General features: G+C 34.2%; 1 protein-coding gene and 2 long non-coding RNA genes across 3 annotated transcripts; all 3 read left to right on the forward strand.

The window, feature by feature from the left end:
• Window positions 1-1395: 1395 nt before the first annotated feature.
• LOC133865212 (uncharacterized) lies at window positions 1396-2259 on the forward strand. The gene is made up of 3 exons (XR_009899669.1): window positions 1396-1643; window positions 1772-1854; window positions 1960-2259. It is a non-coding gene; the product is annotated as an uncharacterized LOC133865212 (long non-coding RNA).
• Window positions 2260-5200: 2941 nt separating this feature from the next.
• Window positions 5201-12202, forward strand: LOC133866745 (serine carboxypeptidase-like 13). The gene is made up of 14 exons (XM_062303373.1): window positions 5201-5451; window positions 5607-5752; window positions 6594-6670; window positions 6801-6923; window positions 7038-7140; window positions 8040-8077; window positions 8246-8347; window positions 9040-9126; window positions 9245-9379; window positions 10169-10240; window positions 10468-10586; window positions 11147-11260; window positions 11364-11418; window positions 11911-12202. Exons 1-14 carry the CDS (start codon window positions 5279-5281, stop codon window positions 11992-11994), a joined length of 1428 nt encoding a protein of 475 aa, XP_062159357.1. The 5' UTR covers window positions 5201-5278; the 3' UTR covers window positions 11995-12202.
• A 435-nt stretch (window positions 12203-12637) lies between these two features.
• On the forward strand, window positions 12638-18221 carry LOC133865719 (uncharacterized). Its single transcript, XR_009899795.1, has 3 exons — window positions 12638-12676; window positions 12783-12849; window positions 17997-18221. It is a non-coding gene; the product is annotated as an uncharacterized LOC133865719 (long non-coding RNA).
• Window positions 18222-18759: the final 538 nt, after the last annotated feature.

Genomic DNA, 18759 nt, shown 5'->3' on the forward strand with positions numbered 1-18759 from the left:
AATCGGCTCCATTGATAAAGACATGAAAGTAGGATACTACGAGAATTCACGAGTTGCACGATACCCACATTTCAAGTATATCTGTATATGCTTTTCAACAAATTAATATTTAGTTTTAGCATTATTTTGGAGGGTGATTCCTTAATAGTGGTGAATGCTCTTAACAAAGTGGGCTTGAATTGGTGCACGTTTGGGCAAATATTGGTTGATATACAAAATGATAGACAGGGAGGTTGTCCGTCATTTGTCCATCTTTTAATATTAAAATAATGTATTATATAAATAAAAAATAAAATAATCAAAAAGGATAAATGAAAAAAAAATGATATATATTATTTTAATATTAAAAGGTGAACATGGGACAGATCTATCATTTCCCTATACAAGAAGTTTTCCTTTGCTTTCGGAGTTGGAGAATTTAGATTAATTGTATCTCGAAGAGTATTTGAGATATTGTATCCTCAAAAACTGTCTCTAGTTATTTAGGGTCTTTGAGGCTCTAATTATTTTCAAGTTTATGAAATGAAATAAGTTATATTTACAAGTAGATAATGAGTCACAACCTTGGACAGTGAGACAAATGACAATAAATTTTGTGTATCTTATTATCTAAATCTGGATTTAAAATTTTTTTTGTAGCAAAAACTTACGAAAAAATTATTATTTATTTTAAAAGCTTAAGATAATAAAAAATAATAAATTTAATATTTTAATTGCTAAAAATTTCGACGTCTCTTTAGAGCTCATTTGTCTTGTCTCCCAACTCCCAAGAGGTAGTGTACGAGATGTGGTCCACATCGCTGCATCGGGACCAGTACGTCTCAGAAAGATACTTTAAAGAGATTTGATTTATACACAATACCATCACAACAACCACACAACAACCCCTCACATGAGGGTGGGCCCCAGTGTGTGGGATCCACCCTCATGTGAGGGATTGTTGTGTGGTTGTTGTGTTGGTGTTGTAAATTTAATATTTTCCTACTTTAAATTCGGTGCTTTGAATTACAAGTAATTCCAACAATAATTGAGGGAGATGTTAACTTGCACGTTTTTTTTTTGTTTTTGTTTTTCTGAGAAGATTCTTACACGGATCCGGATTCCCTCAAATATCACTGTCCTTTGCATTTAATGGACAAGATGCATGACAGTTGTTTGTATGTTATCGAGGAGTTGCGCTATCCCATTTCAAATTGAGAAATGATCCATACACTCATTTTTTACAACAGTCCCACAACAAACTGACGTGATTGGTAATATTTTATTATTTTCTTTGTTTTTTTTTTTTTATAAAAAATTAATAAAATATTACCAGTCATGTCAACTTGTTATGGAACTATTATGAGAAATGAGTGCAGAGATTATCTTTCAAATTTTAAACCTTGTCCGCCAAAATCTAAAAACTTTGCATCTAACCCTGATTAAAGACTCACGACTCATACTCTCCACCCAGACCCTCAGATGAACACATCAGAAGATGCCAGAAGACTCCAATTCTTAGTTGAAACCCTTCTTCTTTCTCCCTCTTCTCGGTAGGTACTTGCTCTTCATGACCTTCCAGATCTCACTAGTGTTTCAGGAGGGGTCTCGGCCGGATCTGGATGACTGGGCAGCGGTTCAGTTCGTGGGAACGGCATAATGAGGTATTTCGCATATCCCATTCAATTCCACCTTCTGCATCTCCTTCCCCAACCAACGGGCATTCATTTCCCCAACTGCATGTTGGAGCCATTGGGTGCTTCATTAACTGTGATTTTCTCTTTATTTGAAGAATTCCACTGACGAACGTGGTAAGTCGCAGAGGATCGAAACAAGCTGCTCTGTTCCCTGCGTGTTTATTTATTTATTTAGTGGGTAAGGTTTATGTAGTTGGATTTCTGTTGGTTTGTTTGATTTTTGTCTTGTGTACAGTTAAAAACTCGCTAGTATATGACCGTGCACGTATATGAAATGTTGTAGGTGTCCAATCTCCAACTCCTTAGGCAGTTTATGTTAAGATGACCAATCCCATAAATTCCAGCTCGTCTCTTCCTGCCGCAAAATGTTCCAACTCAGAATCTACATCAGCCATTGTATCCACATAGAGACTCAAATTCCAGTTTGCTATACAATTCCAATAACAGAGGATAAGCCTGCAGTTGCTCAAGATGATCACACCGCTTCTGATACAGCCAAAGAATAGGATATAGCTTATATTTTTTGTAATTTGAATTATGCTCTGTTCAGTTGTAATCTCTTGGCTTAGTAGATGCATTTCAATTGTACATCATTGATCATTTCAATTCTATCATGAGTACACGAGTTTCTCGGGTTTTGGTTTATGCATGAATATAAGGTACTAGCTTTCTTGAGAAAGTTCTGTCTCTTGCATGTTTTCGTGAGTGAACAAGATATGCATGAATTTTAGAAATTCAATACATCCCTGGTTTGTGAAAGCTCATATTTTCTTTTGGGAGAGGTTTGCTAAGATTCATATATATGGTGAAAGAAACTGAGCTGTTTTGGCTAACTTTACAAAACAGAGTATTCATTGAATAAATATATAGATTTACAAATTGTTGTTAGGTGCAAAATATTTTTTCTAATCTTAATTCGTGCTTGTCCACCAATCATACTATCTTCATCTTATCCATTTTCTTCTATCCCTCTCCCCATACAAACTCTCTTTTGCTTCCCTCACTCTATCTTTGTACTTCACAAACTTAACAAAAGAGGCAACCCATATTCCTATATATCACTCTAAGCACTTCCTTAAAATTATTTTCTGCTTTTTCCAAAGTGTTTTTACAAGTGTTTTAATTAATTCTTTCTCTTTTTCAGATAATTATAATGGCTACTCTGTCTCCAGCCACCATTACTGCAACGGCCACTACCACCATTGCCAACTCTAGGAGAAGGAGGAACACTGTGCATTACATAACAGCGATGAACCCTTTCGGTGGGCTGAAAGCTCACGAAAATGTAGCCTCACTGGGTCTTCCTGCATGTACTGGACAGCCTCTTATTATTTAAATAGTATTAAAATATAATTGATATAATATAAAAATTATAAAAAAATTAAAATATTTTTAATTTGATATTTTTGAAAGAAATAAAAAAAAGAAAAAATCGAAGGTTAGAAATAGTTTGTCAAACAGGCCCATAATTCTCCGTGGAAATACAAGTAGCAATACCATGACTGTTGACTACGCACAATTATTGTCATGTTAATTCATTTTGTCTGTTTCGCGGCTCAAGGAGACAATTGTAACAGGCCTTTGTGAGAATATTGTAATAATTGTACCTTCTTGCAGTTAGTGAGTGATTGAAATTGTATAAAAATTAAAGCTACATAGTCTATGGTAAAAAATTAACGATATATCTATATACGCATAATACGATTACCACTTTTAAATATTTATATTTATATTCGTATTATATAATTACTATCTGCATACGAGAGAATAGATGTTTTGGGCATTGAAGTTTTTATTCCTGTATCTAGTAAATACAAAAAAGCATTATCTATAATTGAACATTATTGTTTAGATTACTTGCTAATTATTTTGCCATGAAATTTTTATCTTATACATTATTTAACTTTTTGCACCATTTATCTGTAGTTGGTAAAGAAAAAAGAAATTGAAAAAAATAAGAATAATAATAAAGGAATTACATATAAGACAATTAAATGAGAAGAGTTTTCTTGCAATGAAATTCAACAACATTACAAATCCAACAAATATAAAAAACATGGATTACAAATCCGGCAAACATTAAAATAATAATAATAATAATAATAAAATTTGAATTTCAAAACATAATAAACTTTAAATAACGTCTAAACACATTCATAAGTGGATGTTTATGGCAACGAATCTACAACACACTATGAATTCAAATATATATTCTAAATACTAATAATTTTTTTTTTATGTCATATTAAAACCTTTTTTTTTTTCTTAAAAAAAAAAGTGTTCGAACTCATAGCCCATATTAGAACACTTTTTCTAAAAACAAAATTTCATAAAATGAAACTTTTTATCCATTTAACTTTTCTTGTTAGCCTTAAAATTGAACCCATCATTTTTCAAATTTAAACTCAAATTTTATTGATAAATTTGAATACATTTTTTCTGGCCAATTCAAGAGTATATTAAGAAGAATGAAGATGTGTATTACGTATAAACTTTCATCTCTCATAATATTTTAATGACGCTAACTTTTATCTTCATCTTTTTCGTTGGCGGCAATTTTAAATGCCCATAATTATTTAAAATATTCAACTTGAACCCCAAAATGCCCTTGAGATTTCAAAAGATACACTCCAAGTGAAGTTCTGCAGTTTATCTTGGACAACGATCTCTCAAATTATTTATATGAATTTAAGAACATTTAAGCAGGTAATTGTGAAATACCATTTAATGGACCTACCTGACCAAATAAAAATTGGACTGTTCAATCATTTATTCGGTCAGGTGAATTTCATAAATAGTCTCTCACAATTACCCGTTCGAATTCTCTCAAATTCAGACAAATAATTTTAAATTATCTTAATATACTTTCTGCCTCTTTATGTTGCCGTAAATTTAGGGACACGTGACTTTTTTGAATCGAAACCCCCAACCCCCCCAACCTCCCCAACCTATTATGACTACGACGCTAAATAACATACAAGTGACAATAATACTATCTAATTTGAATTTAACCTCTCACCAGACCTTCAGTTCGACTCTGCAGGTCAAGGTGGCATCAACCTTTCACAAGTAATTAGTGGTAAATCATCTTTTATTCTAAAAGATTAAATTAATAAAAAAAAATGTGAATTTAACTATTTATATTAAGTAATATTTTAACACTTTCATTATGAAAAGTAACATTTCTTTAATAAAAAAAAAAAAAAAAAAAAAAAAAGTCCAGCCTGTCTAATATGAAAATCATATATAAATAGGAACAACGAATTTGCCTAGAATCCCTGTATTCCCTTTCCCTTATTTGATTAAGAAAAAAAACAAAAAAGAATTTGCCTAAAAAAAAAAAAAAAAAAAAAGAACCAGCTGCTATTCCTTTATTTATTTTCTCGTTGACTATTGCCTCTCTACCCAAATGGTTGGTAGTCTTGTAGGTCTCTGAGGGGACTTACCGTTAGCAATAGCACCGACTATGATGCTCAAAAGAATGAATATATACGTATATAGGCAACGTCCCAGGATCCAAACCAAATCCCTTCTGAAATATTTCTGTAATTATATAGGCAACGTCCTAAGAAAGATTTGCTCTTTTCGTGAGACGTCATAAAATGAATATGGCAACAAAAGCAGGAGTTTTGCTTAAACCTTGTTGGATGGGTTTACGTCTACTTCTTCTTTCGGCTGCTTTCTTCGCCATAGCCACCTGTAGCTCAAACACCTCAACTATCGTCACCACCCTACCGGGTTATTCCGGCGAGCTTCCTTTCACGTTTGAAACTGGGTGAGTGATTCTCTTTCTTAGCTTGAAGGATTTATAAAACTTTGCGTTTTCTTTGACCCAACAGATTGTTTGAAATCATATATATATATATATATGTTGGAATTTTATTGATCTAATTAAAAGAAATATATAATGTTGGATTTTTGCGCATGTAGATATATTGGTGTAGGGGAGAATGAGACGGTGCAGCTTTTCTACTATTTTGTTGAATCTCAAAGGAGTCCTTCGCGAGACCCTCTCCTTATTTGGATTACTGCAGGCCCCGGTTGCTCTGGTCTTGGCCCTTTTTTCTTTGAGAGTGGTATAATACTCCTCCTCCCCTCCTCTTCTTCTTTTGTTTTGTTTTGTTTTGTTTTTTTGTTTTTTTTAATATATATATATATATATATATATATATATATTCATTTTAGGGATAATGGGCATATGTTATAAATGACTTGCCCAATATTTGCTTTTGGACATAGTTTTCCTTTGACCTGTTCTATAAAAATGCTTTGTTTTGCATGTGAAAAATACAACTTTTATTTTTTTTATTTTTTTTATTGCAAAGGCAAAGTTGGAAGAGTAAATATATTTTATTCTTACAATTAAAAAAACATATGTTTTTCATATGTAAGAACATATGACATATTTATAGATTATGTACGTTAACGTTGGAGGAATTAAGTTCCTATTACTAGAGGTCATTTTTTTTTTTATAAAAAACCTGTGAGACTTAATACGTAAAATATTTAATTAAAATAAACGATAAACTGTGAAGTCAAGAGTTAAATTCAAAATCTTTGTCTTGATGGATGAGGATTCTGTGCAATTAGGTTATTAGAATTTCATAAAAATTTGAATAGTTTAAAAAGGGTATTGTGAGGCCCACTTGCCCGAAGTAGTCTAGGGTATCAAGCCCACCTACTACTCAAGACATTATATTATATATATCGAGCCTACTTGCCTAGAGGTGGTGAACTCCACAACTCCTCTCTCTTAAAGTGTCTAAATTTCCGTGAAAACTTAATTTTCGAGGATCGAATCCCTGTTATAATATATCATGTTAAATTATTAATTATTTAAAAAAAAACTGAAATTAGTAGAAAATAATAAATTTAATCCTTTAATTTTCATTTTATATATACCTGACTATTATGCAGGCCCCTTAACTTTCAAACTTGGAGATTACAATGGGAGCCTACCAACACTTCACGACAACCCATGGGCATGGACGCAGGTGTGTATTTAAGTGCACACTCATTTTATGGGGACTTGATTAATATTTGGAGAGTTTTTTATTTTTTTTTTTTTCATTTTTTTTTTTCATTTTTTTTTTTTATTTTATGAAATGTGATTATGATTTCCAGACTCTCAACATCATATATTTGGATGCACCCGTTGGAGCTGGATTCTCTTATTCAGAAAGCCAGGAAGGCTATGAAATGGATGACTATAAATATGTGGCACAAGTCTACGAATTTCTTCAAAAGGTGCGAGATAAAATGGAAAAATATATAAGAGATTCGTTAAGATCGAGCAGGTGTCTGGTATTTCAAACTTATAAATTTATTTTAACTAATTTCAAATTTTATATATATATGCAGTGGCTGAGCGAACACTCTCAGTTTCTGAACAATCAATTATATGTCGGCGGCGAGTCCTTCGGTGGCAAGCCTGTTCCGATGATTGTGCAACAGATAGTGATAGGTAATTATATAAGTTCATTGGAACCAAAACTTTATTACCTCTTCTCTTTAATCTTCATGTTTTTAGTAGACCGCTAGCTACTTAACTCCACCCACTCCTTTCCCTACGAACCAAAGCCAAATAACACTGCTACGTTATCTACAAACAAATTCAATAGTCGTTTAGTGGTTGACGTGATAAATATCGTGGTAGTGTTCATATATATGGCATCGTCATGTCAATCATAATCAAATATAATTATTAATTATCTAACTGCATGCTGACGTAGTAAGTATTGGGTAGACTGCCACACACGTTAGTTTATAATTAAGATCCTATCATTCTTTTTTCATTGATATGGAACACTCGGAATTTGCTTAGTATTGTTTTTCTAAAATTGGCATTTGATTTTCATTATGGTGTTGTATTACATCACCACTTATCTCAAAAGTTTAAGCTGATAGAAAGATGTAAATTTAACTATTTGATCAATATTTTAAAACTCCCCCTCACGTATACGGGCTCAAACTTTATTTTTAATAGGTGAGGTCCAACATGTTGATTATTTAATTGAAATAACGAAGTCAGGGTGTGAACTATTTGATCAATAATCAAATGACCTCTGGCTTTGATATTATGTCAATTAAATCACCATTTATTCTAAAAATTTAAGCTCATAAGAAGGGGTAAATCTCATCATTTGATCATTAATACTAACACCATTATTCACGTGTGACTCAAACTCATTTTTAATAGGTAATGCCGGACATATGGGATATTTTAGTTAAATGAGAGGTGAATTAACAGAATTAGGATTCGAACCTAAAACGTCTGACTCTAATACTTTGTTAAATTCTCTACTTGTCCTAAAAGCACTGTCTCTCTAAAATTGGCATTTGATTTTCATCACGGTGTTGCAGGTAACGAAGCTGGAAGCGTGCCATTGATTAATCTAAAGGTACTGGGATCTAACAATATTTTTTCAATCAAAGAGGATGGACTTTTGACTAACTTTCTATTCTTTTCTCAGAAAACATGGAAGCATTATAATTCTCAATTTTCAAAGTTATATATATATATTTAAATATTTTATTAGGATTATGTGATATTGTTGAACTTTTATCAGGGCTATGTGATTGGGGGTCCGGCGACAGATTCATTCACTGATGCGAATGCAAGAATCCCATATGCCCATAGGCTGACTCTCATCTCAGATCAACTCTACGAGGTAATTTCTTGAAAATGAACAAAATTTTCTACAAAGAAATTCATACAAATTCAAAATTAATATATATATATTTTGTGTTTTGGAAAATATTTGAAATTGAAGGTATTAAAGAGCAATGAATAAAGAGACTCACATGGAAAAAAGAAAAAATCAAATTGGTATTTAAAAGACCCACACACTTCAAGTATTTGCTTTGAAGTAATGAGTAAATGAATGTAGTATATCGGAGCGATCTAATCATGACCATTCAATTTTAAACGTACGGTTAGGATAATTCAGTCGAGTGATTTGATCTAGATCATATGATACTTTTTAGGTAGATCCAGTAGTTGTATGTATTGAACCATCACTAAAGTAACCTAAATTTTGGGCTTCACGAGGAAATATATGCTGTTACTTTTTTTAATAGTCAATTTTTTATTTTTTTTTTTGGTAAAGCATTTTTATTAATATAACTTTGAAATATTCTTTGGTGTTTTTGGTTCGAATAAAATGTAGAATAAACGGTAATTAAAGTCATGGTTTAAACTCGTAAACTTTGTTTTAATGCTATGTTAAATTATTATTTATAAAGTAAATTTAATATTATATTAGAATATTAATACAATTTTTCTTAGCTGTGATAGATTTCGATCTTGTACTAAATGTATTTGATTCTAATTAAACTCCTTTACATATTTCATAATTTGTAGTCGGCAAAAGAGAGTTGCAACGGCAACTATGTGGATGTAGATTCTGGGAATTATCAATGCTCCTCAGACATTGATGCTATCGACAAGGTTAGAGGATCACAGATGAGAGATATAATATTATTTTTTTTTAGAGTTATTTAATCATCAAAACTTGTAATTAATTAATAAGCACTGACAAACGGGTGATCATTTAATTAATTTGCAGCTGATTGGAGACATAAACACCCAAAACATTTTGGAGCCAAATTGTGTGAGTGGATCCCCGGAACCAAATGATCAAAACGTAGAGCTGGTCCGAAGATATCTCTCAGAAAAGTCTACCTCTGCCTTGTGGTGTCGGGTAAACCCCTCTCTCTCTCTCTCTCTCTCTCTCTCTCTCTCAAGTTTGGCTTACTTTCAGTAAAAGAGGAAAGGAAAAACTTCGCTTATAATCCTTGGTGACCTCTGGTGACCTCAAACTTTGAAAAGTATTAATTTAGTGTCAATCTTTCATTTTTTTTTTATTTTTTTTTTCCAATTTCAACATTGGTTAGAATTTTCCATTAAATGATTATGTCAAAATTCCCAAAGTACTTTTTATTAAAAAAAAAAATAATAAAATAATTACAAAAAATTTCAAAGATTCATGCATAGGTATTTTTACAAATTCCGTTAAATTTTTACCAACACCTAAATCCTTGCAATTTTTTTTTCCTAAAAAAATGACGGGTATTTTGAGAATTTTAATAGGATTTAATAGAAAATTCTAACATAGGGCTGAAATTGAAAAAAATTAAAAGATTGATACCCTAAATATATTGAAACTTGTTAAAGTTTGAGGTTATGATTGCAAAAGTGATGAAAAATTTGGGGTTGTAAATGAAGATTTCCTAAGAATTACTGGAGATCTCTTGTGCAAAAATTAACTGTAAAAATAGAAAGACGAGGTACAACTCCAATTTTCTTTTTGTGGTAGATAATCTTTGTTGTTAATTTTTGCACGGGAGGATCTCCATAGATTTTCACACTAGAAATAAGCCAAACTACTTTGTGTGTATGTGTGGGGTGTGTGGGATATTGTATCAACAAGCAAAGTTATTTCATTTGAAAGAAATTGAAGTAACTAACACAATGGTTCTACTTTTATCAGAGTTATAACCACATGCTCAGCTATGTGTGGGCGAATAACAAAGGTGTCCAAGAAGCTCTTGGTGTTCGAGAGGTATATGCATTGTATCATATATTATAATGAGTAACATTATTTAGTAGACTGTTATACGACTGTTATATAATTGGGCTGACCTAACAATAAAAATCAGCATTTAAATCAATAATGACTGATTTTTACTGTCATGCCACCCAAGTCGTATGGCAGCCTACAAAACAGCAATTCTCTGTCATAATATCCAGTCAAAACATAGGATGACAAAGAAATTTCTGTTTTGGCAGGGGACTAAAACCTTTTGGCAATACTGTAATACTACCTTAGATTATACTTCGACAGTCACAAGTGTTGTTGGTTATCATCGAAATCTCACCAACGCAGACCTAAGATGTCTGATATACAGGTAAAATCTTAGCACAATACTTAAGCACCTCTGTTTTCATTCTCAATTAGGCTAGGTTTATTAATCTCTTCCTTATTTAGTCTATAATTTTCTTGTTCACCACTCCTAATCCCTCTATAAATATCACTCATTGTAATACAATTTTATCACACACCAATATATTCAAGATGTAGTCCTAACGGTACGGTCTTTATCAGTCTTCTTCTCTCTATGCTTCCGCTCTCTTTTCTTTATCTTTCATATATCCTATTATATGTTTCAACATGCAGAATTGACAAAATGTTTTAGTCATTAAGCAGATCAAAATTGGCTTCATCTCTTAATATCTTAAGGCAATAGACTCAGCAACTTTTGAACATGAAAACTCTTAAAATGTTTTTGACCCTAAACCTCTTCTTTCATCTATCAAGTAAAACATTATTTTCACAGATCTTAGGGAGTTCTTCACATGGAGGACTTTCTCTTTTCTTTTTCTTTTTTCTTCTTCTATTTGGGCCACAAATAGCATCAAGGCCAGGACTTGTTAAAATATAGCTAACACTATCTTTTAACTTCAACAGTGGTGATCATGACATGACTGTTCCAAACATTGGCACACAAGAATGGATAAGGTCTCTCAATTTGACCGTTGATGAAAGCTGGAGAGTATGGTCTGTTAATGGCCAAACTGCAGGGTGGGTTTCAAGTTGCTAATCCCTTAGAATCCCTCTCCCCCCTCTTTCCAATCTGGAGATATCAGTAGCCTGAAATCTCTTCTCTTTTCTCATGGACTTGCAGGTATACGAAGAAGTTGATTAGTGATAACTTCACTTTGATATATGCGACCTTGAAGGTAAGAAAAGTCATCCACTTACTATTAGGAGTGAAAAGGCGGTTGGTTAATAATAACCGCCTAATAACCACTAATTACCTAGGACGAAGCGGTTAGCCTAGCCGTGGTTAGCGATTTTAGGGATAGGCAGAGGTAGTTACTAACCCCCTAGCACCCCCCCCCCCCCCCCCCTCCCCCCATATACACACACAAACGTCGTTTCATATAGGATTTTAAATGACACCATATAATTGGGGGGAAAAATAAACTCAAAAAAAGAGGTCTAATGAAGGTCCAACACCCCAAGAATAAGCCCAAAATGCCTAATTGTAAAAATGGTTATAGCTTTAAATAATTGCTAACAGTCAAAGGCGAGACAATTGTGGTTATAAAAATATAATAACCGCATTTTCACCCCTACCGGCACTCAGTTCCTCAATCTTAAATCATGTCTACAAGTTCAAATCTAAACGAAGTCTCATATATATATATATAATCTTTTTCTTTGCCCAGGGAGGAGGCCACATTGCTGCAGAAAACATGGTCAAGGAGTGTGCTGCCATGATAGATAGATGGATGGCTTATTTCCCTCTTTAGGTGCGATTGATCCAACTTATTTGGTAATTTATTTTGCTGCAGAAAACATGGTTAAGTCCAATATTATGTCAGAGTCCTAATTATCATTCTAGTTAGAGTCCTAGTCGTTATTCTAGCCTTTCTGTGTAATCAATATTATTTCTACATGTACTTCTATTGAAAGGAGGAAGCTATCAATAAAGAGGCTAAATCCGAATTATTCCAACTAGCTCATTGTTTGAAAGAGGCCTAATATGCATACATTTTTTTTTATTTTTTATTTTTTTTTTGGTACATCTCTCTTTTAAACTATAGTTAAATACGTTCAACCCTTTACCCTTTGTTGTTTAACTACTTTATTTTTTGTGCCATGTACCTTATTAATTTATAGCTAAAAATAGAGATGGTACTTCAGTTCAAAAATTGACAGAAGTCCACTTTAACTTTCTAAGAAACCGACACATGTCTTATGCCTAATAAAAATTATAAAACTTAAAAGAAAAAAAGAAAAAGGCTTTAAAAGATTGAAAAAAAAAATGAAAAGAAAAGAGAAAAAAGGGAGGTAGCTCCAGCCATCCCTTTGGACAAAATGGAGTTGCCGGCTACCCCCATTTGGAGGCAGTTCCACAGCTATATGCTCTCACAAAACCGCTTTGGAGCCAGCCAATGACAACCTCCACGAGTATACAAGCCCCACCACAACGTATGCTCTCTCTTTCTGCCTTTCTTCCTATCTTCTTCAATTCTTTGATAAAAACCAAACCCTAACATATATTTGTTGGGATTTTGGAAAATGTTTTCCAAACCAGAACAAAGAATATCTATGATCCGTACCAAAAGACTAAGGTGATTGACCCGTGGAGCTCACACTTCGAGGTTAATCTCTCCCTCTCTCTTGCTCAACTTTTAGCTTTGATATGTGAATCTGTGATTATTTTCAAGGTCAGCCACCCCTCTTTTTTTTTTTTTTTTTTCTTTTTTTTCTTTTTTTTTTTTAATTTTTAATTAGACATAAGAGACGTGTATAACATGTTTGGATGCAAATAGAATTGGAATTCTATTTGCAATAGTGTTCGGATTTTGCAAATAAGGACAGATATATAATATAATCCCATTTAACCCAAATTCACACCAAATTCCAAGGCACTTCTTTAATTCCAACACAAGTCAGCCAATGACTTCTTCAAAGCGTCAAACGCGCGTCGGTTCGGTAGGCGGTTAAGTCGGTTAACCGACTTTTGTCAGAATGTAGTCGGTGAATTTATTTCGGTTAAGCGGTTAATAGGCGGTCGGTTAAGTCGGTTAAGCGGTTAATAGACAGTCGGTTAAGTCGGTAAGGCGGTTAATAGGCGGTCGGTTAAGTCGGTAAGGCGGTTAATAGGCGGTCGGTTAAGTCGGTTAAATCGGTTAACATTCGGTTAAAATGGGTAATGAAACGACGTCGTTTTGATTTTTTTAAAGGAAAAAAAAAATGATCATACATTTCGTTCTTACTAAAACGACATCGTTTCGTTTTATGTCGGTTCGGTTAATCGGTTGGAATAACATTCGGTTCGGGTTCGGTTCAGTTACCACTTAAAAGACGGTTCGGTTCGGCTGCGGCTTAAAAGGCGGTTTGATTCGGTTCGGCTGCCGATCCGACTTTCGGAATAAAATTTTATACCGACTACCGAACCGAAATTAGTCGGTTAAAGTCGGTAGGCGGTCAATGGCGGTTCGGTTCGGTAAGCGGTCGGTAGGCGGATAATTTGCCCACCCCTATTGTTTTGTCCAAGGCCTCCTCCCTCGCTATTAAGGCATCGACGCTGTTGCTAATGGGATGCCTGGAGCTCCGGCAATGCTGGGTGTGGTTTCTGGCAAGGTTTCTGGCGAGGTTCTGGCTACGGCGGTTTTTGGTGGCAAACGAGCTAAGAAAGCAACCCATCTGTCAGGTTGTTGAGCACGTGTGAGACATTCACTTCACCGATCTTTCCATTCACGCGGACGGGTTGCTTGCACTACAAAAAAACATGGGAATACTAACGTGTTAAATTTTACACATGAGTAATTACAGTAATGTAATAATTCTTTGTCGCGTTACTGAAATCTATAGTAACGTGTAAAATTTACTTCGTAACTCCATTGACGTCTCTGGCCAAGGCAATCGATGATAGCGGGGACAAGTGCATTGAAGTGGAGCTTGAGGTGGTCATCGGAGAGCCCCTTGAGAGACCTTGAAGTTATTGTCCTTGAGGAGATCCAAGCAACAGTCCACCAGCGTTGTCATCTTTGCCTCACTCAAGGCTCTTCCGCGAGCCCTCCAGCACCTCGTGTAGGTGCTCAACGCCCGCCATCCGCTCCTTCGTGTCCTTCGCGTACCAACTCCTATGCTTCCTCCATTGCCGCTCGGATCTGGTCAAGTTGACTGTTTGAAAGAGAAAATGTAGAGAGAGAAACAGGGGAGAGAGCGAGAGAGTGAAGCTTGGAGAACATGTTGGAAGTTTGTGTTGGTGTTCGATTTTTCTTGGATTTAAAAAAAATCATATTTTTATTAGATTAAAAATACATATTTATTTATATTAATAATTATTTGTTTATAATACATTCATATTAAAAACTAATTATTTTAATCATTATTCTACACTAATTTTCATACCTCTAATCATTCTATACAATTTTTCATACCTCCAATTATTTTTACAATTGTTTTCCGTGAAAAAAAAAATATTCTCATACAACTATCACCAAAATATGATTTTAAATACAATTTAAACTCTATCAATCATTCAAAAATTTTTATTTGTCTCGAAATTCACACACCAAATAATAGTTTAATTTAGATTTAAAAAATTGAACACCCAAAGTAAGCGAACCTCCAACCTAACTTTTTTTTTTAAAACACATTTGTTCTTTTATAGATGATGGTGCCAAGTGCCGACCCTCTCCCACCTACCCTTTTTGTTTAGAAAAAGAAAAAGAAAAGGAGAACGTGACTAAATTAAACGCCAGCAAATTCGTTTTCTGCCATTATTTTATCTTTTTAAGTGATAAAAGATCTGTTATCCTTGCGTTAAAAAGTACATGGTATATGCTTGATGAATTGCGGTTGAGTTTGAAATAATAATAATGAAAACAGCTCATAAAATAGGGGGTCTAATAAAGGGTTAGAGATATACTAGGAATATATCCTATCCTGCCTTATTGTACCACAATATAGTAGGAATATGTGAGCGTAGGAAAAGACTCTACTTATTTGGAGGGGTGTTCAAATAGGTGAAGCAAGTAGGGCTCAAAATGTCCAAACAAGTGAGACCCTCCTCTACACTTACATAACCCTACCCTCTAAATTGTTCAAATAAGGTAGGGGTATTGCACTGGTCCTAATCCCCAATAAAGACATTGTTAGGATAGTTTTCGGTACGGTGTGAATGACGTGTTATTTGATGTTCTTCACGCTTTTAGTAGTGTCTTGTTTCGATACGTAAGTCAGTTTCTGATAGAAAAGTATGTTCTATGCATAAAATAATATGTATGTGTTAATACCTGGTATAGAGGCCTATTTATAGGCTAAGAAGTAGAATCAACCTGAATTAGATTTCTTGCTCATTCTTGACCTAGGAGTGCCGTCAGAGTATGATTTGGACTTGGATTCCTTAGTAGACGTAGGATATGGTTTAGATCTTTAAGGATTCATGGATCTTTAGGGATTAGATTTGAATTGTGAGTCCTATCCCAATTCTACTGGAAATATGACTGTTGACTAGATTCTTCAAGGAATTTTAATTGGACTTAGATTGTGACTCCTACCTCAATTCAACTTCGAGTAGGGTTCTAATCCAAATTTTTTGAATGAGGTTGATACCTGAATTTCCGGGACATGCTTGTCTCAGGCCTCGGCGAAATGAGACTTATGTTTTCGAGACATGCTTGTCTCGCGCTTCGGCTGAATGAGACTTGAGTTCCCGAGACATGCTTATCTCAAGCCTTGTCTGAGTGAGTTGACTCTCAGTCTCAGAATGTTTACATTTCTCAAACTCAATTAGGATGTACCTCTTGTCATGTAATCTTGAGAATAGCTTTTCCGAGGATGACTAGTTTGGGTGTCTATCTCCCAGAATAGGACTTTTCGAGAGTTTTACTGTCTCGGCTTTAAGGTCGCCAATTCTCCTTGAACCGGTACTAACTTGAAGGCCCATGATTCTTCATATGGGCCGGTTTGAATAAAATTATTCCCAACAAACATTAACCAAACAAATGTACAAGTTCATGATCCAATGACAAGTTGACATTGGGATTTACAGTATTAATCTAGATAGATTATGGGATGCCTAGTAAAAGAAGGGACATCTCGCAACCATGTTATTGGCAAGATAGAAATGACACTAAGGTTTCATTTTTTTGGACGTAAAATATTTTATCTTGAAAAATGATTTCAGCTTAACATCTTTTAACGTTTGGCTCGTATGGAAAATCAACAACAGTGGAGACGACAAAAACTGGCGACAATGAATTGCGAGAGAGTGCACATGCAAGAAGAAGAAGAAGAAGAAGTTAAAACTCAAAAAATGGTTTACAAAAATTAAAAAAAGGAAACCATTTTACGCAGCTTAAATGAGATTTTCCTGGTTCACTGAAAGTATTTTCGATTTTACCAAAAACATGAAGAAGAAAAAAATGTCATAGTATTAATTAATTTATTATATCTTTTTATAATTTTTTTCAATAATGAGTTTGTAGGATCTTTCTTTAAAGGCCGAAATTATGTTTAGTCCCCAGTCGACCGGTAATTCATTTTAGGAACAGCAGGTGAACAGCAGGTCAACAATATATATATATATATATACACACACCAAAATTTTCTAACTAATAAACTTTTCCAGTAACCACCCGCGGACTACTGCATATGCTAATGTCTTGTCCTTCTCCACATGGCACGTGCATAGTCAGGTCTTCACCAGACAAGGAATTCCAATGTGTTAATAAATCACTAAACAATTCAATTTCTAGGTGGTGATTTTTATATATTTTTTTTTCTTACAGAAAAATCACCACCTAGAAATCCACTTGTTTAGTGATTTATTAATCTTCTTCCATAAGAATGCACGCAGCATTGCTGTTTAGATGTTCTACATCTTTTTCTTTTTCTTTTTTCTTTTTTTTTTTTTAAAAAAAATTGAAATGATAGTTTATGTGACACTTACTACGTTAATTACTAATTAATTAAATTTGACTGTAATTGACGTGATAGTTTCACGTAAACTGTCACACTAATTTTGTAAGTTCACGTGACACTTATCACATTAATAACTAAATAATTAAATTTGATTATAGTTGACATAACAATATCATGTTGTTGGGAAAATTATCATTCTCAAAGCCCAAACAAATTCACGGTCAGGCTTGGGGACCCAATCGGCCCAACCGACTCGAAGAAATGCCCATGAAGATCAGGTCGGTCATAACTACCTCAGATATTCTTTATAGAATCTAATGAATATCCTCGGCTATCAGGGTCGAAGATAAGCACAATTGATAAGTCTCGGGACATTACTAGTCCCGGGAACGACTTTCTCATGAGCACCACGAGAAGATATGGATGGAATACGCTGGAATACTTATCCCGGAATTGTCGCAAGGAATTATGGGAAGATCCGATCCATAATCCCTAAAAGGGGATAAAAAGACTATATCCTTGAATTTCTGGGATAATCTCTTATTCCACAAGATATGAGATAAGGCACTTGTTTGAATTCGGTTGAAGACTAGTCTTACTCGAACTGGACTCTTCAATAGATAAGATATAATCCCACACAATCTAGGATTAGAATCCTAATTGAATTACGATCGGAGTATTTCTAAATGTATTAGAACTACGTGCATATAAATATGCCACTACCCCAGGTATCAAAATTCTCTGATCTCTATGACTTTACTATGCACTCACATTCCCTGATATTTGTCTACTAAAATCTAACTTAGGCTTCGGAGTGAGGCCCTGTTGGCACAACCGACAAACTCCTATGTTTAATCTTTTTGTTTTGTAGGTTGTGGAGAGAGCACATCTAAAGGCGACACATCACCATACTGCTTAGGCTTCGGAGTGAAACCCCGTCGACACACCCAACAAGTTCCTATGTTTAATCATTTTGTCTTGTAGGTTGTGGAGAGAGCGCATCTAAAGACGACATGTCTTCATATCGAAAATTGTACCAACACACGTGGTTTGTCACAAGTCAATATTCTATCATATTTACTAAAACCGCAAAGAATCAAATTATCACTATATTTATTCATCTTTCTACTTCTTCGAAGTGCAGGGTTTTTTTTTTTTTTTTTTTTTTTTTTTTTTTTCTATCAATTGGGATCCTCCCTTCACCACCTCTATGGGGATGGTCCACACGGTTCGTAGCTACTCTTCTTAGCCAACATTTAAATCCAGCTCCACCCAAACATTCCCCCACTTGATTGGATTGTTGCCGAGCAATTTTTGGACATCAAATGGACCTCCCAAAAAGGTAATTTTAATATGGCCAATTCCACATTCTTTTCAATCAGTTTCGTTACAACATCCACTGCTTTAGCTAATTGTCCCAGAGATTGATAAACCCTTGTTCCATACATATTATAACAACCTCTCTCTATATATATATACAGGTTAGTGATGGGACCCGGTCGTCACATTAGCCTATAAAATGTTGTTCATGAAAATAAGACAGTCAATTTAAGAGAAGATCAAAGCAGGATTAGAAATATTATTAGAAGGAAAGGGCTTGCAAGAAACGTTTGTCTGAGAATCTATTTAAGAGA

The sequence above is a fragment of the Alnus glutinosa genome, chromosome 4 (genome assembly GCF_958979055.1).
Source record: "Alnus glutinosa chromosome 4, dhAlnGlut1.1, whole genome shotgun sequence".
NCBI lineage: Eukaryota > Viridiplantae > Streptophyta > Magnoliopsida > Fagales > Betulaceae > Alnus > Alnus glutinosa.

Bases quoted from the DNA above. Each gene is read 5' to 3' on its own strand.
- LOC133866745 (XM_062303373.1), top strand. From the start codon at position 5,279: ATGAATATGGCAACAAAAGCAGGAGTTTTGCTTAAACCTTGTTGGATG. The intron at 8,078-8,245 runs GTACTGGGATCT...AACTTTTATCAG, and splicing joins TGCCATTGATTAATCTAAAG to GGCTATGTGATTGGGGGTCC. The intron at 10,587-11,146 runs GTAAAATCTTAG...TAACTTCAACAG, and splicing joins CTAAGATGTCTGATATACAG to TGGTGATCATGACATGACTG.